At 40.3% G+C, this 6,129-nt stretch overlaps 1 protein-coding gene across 1 annotated transcript in view; it reads right to left on the reverse strand.

The window, feature by feature from the left end:
* Positions 1-6,129, reverse strand: part of R3HDM1 (R3H domain containing 1) — an 83,573-nt gene that overhangs the window by 19,187 nt on the left and 58,257 nt on the right. Inside the window, 5 exon segments of the mRNA XM_031057364.1 lie at position 1; positions 3-100; positions 658-812; positions 5,586-5,706; positions 6,085-6,129. The exon segment at position 1 is cut by the window's left edge and continues 35 nt beyond it. Of these exon segments, the coding sequence (XP_030913224.1) occupies position 1; positions 3-100; positions 658-812; positions 5,586-5,706; positions 6,085-6,129 (420 nt within the window).

Below are 6,129 nucleotides of genomic sequence, written 5' to 3' on the forward strand. Positions count from 1 at the left end.
TTCCTGTGGTGGGCAGTCCTTGGCTGGACTGGCTGGGAATTATAACAGGCTGCTGATATGTCTGCTGGGGCACTGCTTGGGAACCTTGAGGCACCGAAACCTGCAATGGGCCACACAGTAAGATTTTCTCCTGCAGACAATGTTTCTGCCTCTTGACCATCATCCACTTGATATAAGAATTTAAAAATAATCCCAGAAACTGAAAGATCTCCTGGAATTCTCTAAAACCAGAATAAGAGTGGTAACAGTAGCTAAAATAACACTACCATATTAAAAAAAAAAACAACTTTAAATCTTTTTCCTCCCAAATGGAAATGTTGCCGCCAAGGGACTCCATGAATTAACAAGCTATTTTCTATACAATGGAAAGTGGGGTGGTGGGAAGGAAACCTTCCAAGCTTTTCTTCCCCACCCTCTGAACTGCAACTGACTCAGCACTTGGCTTTCAACAGCACTAGAACTTGTGCACTTGTGACAAGCTCTTGTTTCTTCTCACTTCAGTTATGGGTTTGTATCTTTAGCTTCTGTCCCCAAAGTCACCTTTGGCACCTGCTTGCAGCTTTCTACCATTTCTACCATAAAGCAAAGGATTCAAAGAAAACCCCAACACTCACACCCACAGAAGAGTCACTGGAAAGTTATGAATACATTACCCACCTGATAAGATGGCACTGAGGGATATGGAACAATCACACCTTGAATTTGATTCCCAATGTTGTTGTGTTGGCCACTGACTAAATTTTGATTCTGAGACTGCTGAACTCCAACTAAACCCTGGTAGTTTTGCTGCTGGTTGGGCAAAATCTGGTAACCTGAAATTATACATTTAAATTTTACTTTGAATAATGAACACATTTTAAGCATAGTTGCCTATTCAAAAATACACGTGTAGCATTTTCCAATGGCTTGTTTAATCTGGCAGCTTCACAACAGTTGAACTTATCATGCATATAAAAAGAAGCCAACATTAAAATTAACAGATTTACTCATTTGGATTCAGCATGAATTATTTTCTATACTGTTTGCAATGCTGCTACCACATGCGTGCACTACTCATTTACACTCTGGCTTACATGCATTAACACCTTGATTTGACAGGTGAAAGCTGGAAGCACTTGAACAAAGCATGCTAGACAGGACCAAACCCAATTCATTGTCTGGTGTTGTGAACAAGGCCATTCCAGGTACTTTGGCTTGAAAATTCTACATATGCAAAATTCAGCTTGGACCTCAGGTGCCCCAGGGGTCAGAGCATCTTGACTGTTTAAAAAAAGACTGGATCTGGCACTTGGTGCCATGATCTAGTTGAGGTGTTAGAAGATGGGTTGGACTCGATGATCTTAAAGGTCTCTTCCAACCTAGAAATTCTGTGATTCTGTAACTGCAATTCAAAACTAAATCAGACTTCAGGAAAATTTGCATAAGGCCTGTGTGCAAATCCTTTCCAAAGGGGCAATTTCTTCTGAAATCTGTCATGCTAAAACCAACTGGGGACTGAGAAAAATCTTCCAAGTTCAAGCCATGTTGGTACATAGTGGAAGATGTTTTATATTCAAAGTTATCTTAGGGACACAAAGAAAGATTTTCATATTCACCCCTCTATAGTGTCTCTAAAACAATTTATTTTATTTAAACTGGTATCCTATCTTTCAAAAATTGCCCAAAAAAACCCACCCTACCCTGCCCCAAAACCCAAACCAAAACACCCCAAGCATGAATGCCAAAGAGGAAATTTGTGCATTTATAAAAGTCAAACCTAAACTCCCCTTTCCTCTTTTTTTAAAAAGCATTTCACAGGTAACTGCTACCACGACCCAAACACATGCAGAACACAAGTTCTTTTTCTCTCATGTTCCATCATACAGGTGTGCACTACTTACCACATCAGCAAAACCCCAACACAGTCAGTGTTTCTGAGACAAAGCCAGTTATCCCTCCAGAATAACAAAACTGGGCTTGTCAAGATGCACTGACGGCAAGAAGAGTCTGTGTTTGAGTTGGACACATTCACAGCCCACTGACCTTGACATTCCCCATGCTCCCTGCCTTGGCAAGGAACTATAATAGAGCAAATTTAGCTGCAAAAACTCCCTTGGGTTTTCTTAAAACTGTGCTAAAAAAAGGCTCAGTCTATTCTGAAAGTAATCCAGTTAACATAAAACACCTTTTTGTGAGCAGCACCCTCGGATGTTCATTGATTTTGTCCACACAGTACAATGAACATTGTGCACTAACAGCCTCAGCAGGCTCTCCATAGAAATTGCAACAATGAACACCAAACAAAGACTGTTAATATTATCAAATACTGGTTCAGAAAATTAAAGGCAAGAAGATTCAGTTTGTTAAAACCAAGACAGCTATTCATTAGAAACACACAACACTATAAATATTTTCAGAGGACTAGACAAAACTTCAGAACAATACATGCTTGAAGTAGGATTAGCACTTAGAATTTTTAATAACTTAAGTTTGAACTGTGCACAAAATGCCCTTCATATCTGTAATATACAAAATGTTTTAACATACTTTGTTATAAAGTGGTTATAAAGTGGTCTGTGGCCCCTAAAAAGCAGCAGAATGGGAAGTTGTGCTGTGACAGTGCACCTGCAGTCTGAACCCCTCATGTCCCAGAAATTGCAATGGACCCGTGAGTAGCTCTGCAGCCTTTCTGGCACTTGCAGAGACAGATACAATCAATTCTGCAAGCAGAGGGAACTGGAACAATACAAATTGGCTGCCACGAAGGTTCCCCAGAGCGTTCCAAAGAATGCTCTATTTTTAGCTGCAGTTTCACCTCTGCATAGAGTGGGCTGGCAGAAATGCAGCACTCAGCACAAACCCCACACCTGCCATTACACAGATTGCCCCATTACACAGAAATACTCTGAAACTGGAGGTAAAAATAGGAGCAGGTTTCTTAATATTTACATAATTCAAAAGAAATCACAGTTTAGATAAGAAAAGTTAACTCACAGAATATGGAAATACATTTTTTGAATAATGCATTAGGAGTGAGAAACAGTGTTTATTGAAGAACAGAAAAGCAAGTACAAGCACTCAGTTAATGAGCTGGGAGTTGATGAGCTTGGTTATGACTATTACAGCTAGAGCTACTGTTACAACTGGAGTAGTTTTATCCCTGGCTTGTGAAGCAGAAGGCAGTTGAACTGCAGCTGATGTTCCTACAGGAACTGTAGTTCAGACTGGATTTTTAAACAACCTGGAGTTAGGTCTTGTGGTAACTGGGCTCACATTAACATGGCAATTGGAAATGCTTTTTTTCTTAAGGAGAGTTTTCTTCTCCCAACATCTTTTAGGCAATGAAAGCATTTTTATTAGAAGTGAACCCCCCAAATTATTTCACCTGAAACCCCTTTAAAAAGGAAGCCAGGAAGCAGCTGAAAAAGAGACCGGTTCACTGTGAGAAATGTAAACCTCTCAGACAGTGTTACGGCCCCGAATCCAACAGCTCATCAATAAAGTCAGGCCACTCCTCAACATTAGACCAGAAGTGGCTGCAGTTGCCATGCTCTCAGAAGCTGCCATCTTTTATCTGAATTTGTGTTTGGAAAGTTATTTCATAGTTAATAACCACTTCCTGAGATGAACAACCCCCATGGCTTTTATGTAATGCAAGATTTGTAAGTCTCATTTTTGCCCAGCCACTTTGCTGTATGAGCCAAGTAACGCGCTGCCTTTGGCTCAAAACCACACATTGCTAATAAGCATCAACCACTTCAGGTGTAGCTTTGTGTCAAATTAATACAAATATCAATGGTTTAAAATAAATTACAAGGGAGAGAATTTTCAAATACACCATCTTTTGAAGTATTTCCAGAACACATAACAAGACATGGAACCACCAGTTTCTAAAATGCTGATTCAAATTTGCCTATAAAGCATTAGATGAGAACCAGCAATGGCTGGAGAGCAGTTTGGAGATTTTCAGTTAAACACTAATTATGCAGTTTCTGGTAAGATCCTTCTTTGTCCCATTTAGTGCTGGTAAACACCAAATAACCCAACACTGAATAGAATTATTGGCTGGACCATCCCCATACTACCTAAACAGGTTCCCTTGATGTCAGAGTGCAAGTACAAGGTACATGATCAAAGCAGTAGAGCAGCTGTCTGCACAGCTTACTTATTTTATTTCTTCCAGGACAGAGAGGGAGTTTCTCTGCTGACACTTTTCACCCACAGCATGTGAAATTCAGTTAAAATATAAAGAGCTAAAATTATACAAGAAAGGAACTTACCCAATAGCAACCAGTTCATCCCTTTGCACCTTACCACCCCATGCTTTCCTATTCAGACTGGTTTGTTTGGGTACGAATGTACACTGAGCTCTCTGATTTGGGGAGTTTGTGTGCTGCTCACACAGGGTGTCCCCACAGTGGGAAGTAATCCCCCTTGAGCCTCAGACTTTTTGCTATTAAGTAGTCTAGGTATTAAAAATTCTGAGGAAGGAAAGCAGGTTGTGTAATACAGTTGGGTAACACATCTCTAACACCATGGATAACACAAGTTGCAAAACCAAGTAATTTGTTTTCCTTTGAAAAAAATCTTTGTGAACTAAACCCTGAATAACTCCATCAAGTGTTGCTACTATTGGAGCATTTCCTAGAAGAAGTGCAGAAGAGGAGCTATCCCTCTTACATGCTGCTTCATAGGACATCAATAAATCCAGTTAATATTTGTAAAAGTTGATCTTCCATCCTGTTTCTATAGAGCAACACATAGAGGGCCAGGGGAAGGAATTAAAAAGACCCTCCTGAAGGAAACTCAGAAGGATGTTATGGATTCAGCTGAGAGCTGGTATAAAAGTCTGGTCTTTAAGGATCTCTGCCTAGTTACTTCTGAAAGTTTTGACCATGAGTCAAGATATTACTGAGAAGCAAATTTGTTTCAGGAATACAAATCTTTTGAGGAAGTCATAACAGTATTTAGAAGTACAGATTGAGAGAATAATGGTAGCCTACAGTTAAAATCTGTAAGGGAAAAAAAAGACAAGAAGAAAGGAAGGAGATGGAAATGAAACTTGCTAACATTCATGGAAGGGTAAGTCAGTTGAAAAGTCTTTACTAAAATAGGTAACCAGATTATATATTCCAGTACCTGATAGCTTTAATCACAGGACAGAAAGAGTAAAACAGTATCATCAATATCTTCTGCACAGCACTCTTTTCCTGCCACAGCATCTAAGATTAGGATCTTTAGCTTAGAACTTTCAGTTAAGGTACATCTCTTTAATGTCACATCATTTAAAGGTACTAATTTATCTTACTTTGCAAGCTAATCAAGTTATTAGTTATTAGGTTACAAATTTTTTAAATTGTTAACTTTTACATTTTAAAACCCCTGTAATTAAAGTTACAGCATGAGCCACTCAAAGGAATGGCTTGAATCCCAAGTTTCATGCACAAGTGCTTGAAATTTCTCCACCTTAGGTTAGCTACACTTTGTATTTTACATTTGATCCTCTACTTTATTTGAAATTTTACAGCAAAGTAAATTTAAAATGAAAAAGCGGGAGAGAAACCACCCCAAGTGCTCTAATGAAATGCTGAAAGAGTTGAACAAACCTGTCTGCTGGCCAGGCTGGGGCAGGGCCTGGCTCTGCTGTGTGCTGTAATGGACAGACACAGGGCGGTACTGCTGGCTGGAGTGCGGGTACTGGCTGGGGGTACAGTAACAGGGTGGCATCTGCAAAGGAACAGTCAGAGGGTCACTGCCTGCAGGCAGCTTCAGAGAACGCAGACATCTAAATGCAAAATCCATTAAAAAAAGTGTGCAAAATTTATTAAAAGGTGCAATGGATGTTAAATAATTCAGCGATTCAAAAATCCCTTATACTACATAAATTCCCTCTTTAACAGCCAATTCCTCTACTTTCCTTGTTGACAGTTTGCTTGAGGAAAGCAAACTGAAGTCATTCATCACAAAACCCATACCCAGAAAAGAGCCCAACCCCAGCACAACAGCAGAGCTGCAGTTCCCCAGTGAGCCCCAGCCAGTACAAACAGGTCGCGAGCAGAAGAGCAGGGTCAGTTTTCCCCCAGCCCTCGGGAGGCCGTGCGGTACCTGTGGCACGGGCTGCTGCACGTATCCCTGCTGCGGGAGCACGGG

This window comes from Geospiza fortis, unplaced genomic scaffold (genome assembly GCF_000277835.1).
Source record: "Geospiza fortis unplaced genomic scaffold, GeoFor_1.0 scaffold112, whole genome shotgun sequence".
Lineage (NCBI taxonomy): Eukaryota > Metazoa > Chordata > Aves > Passeriformes > Thraupidae > Geospiza > Geospiza fortis.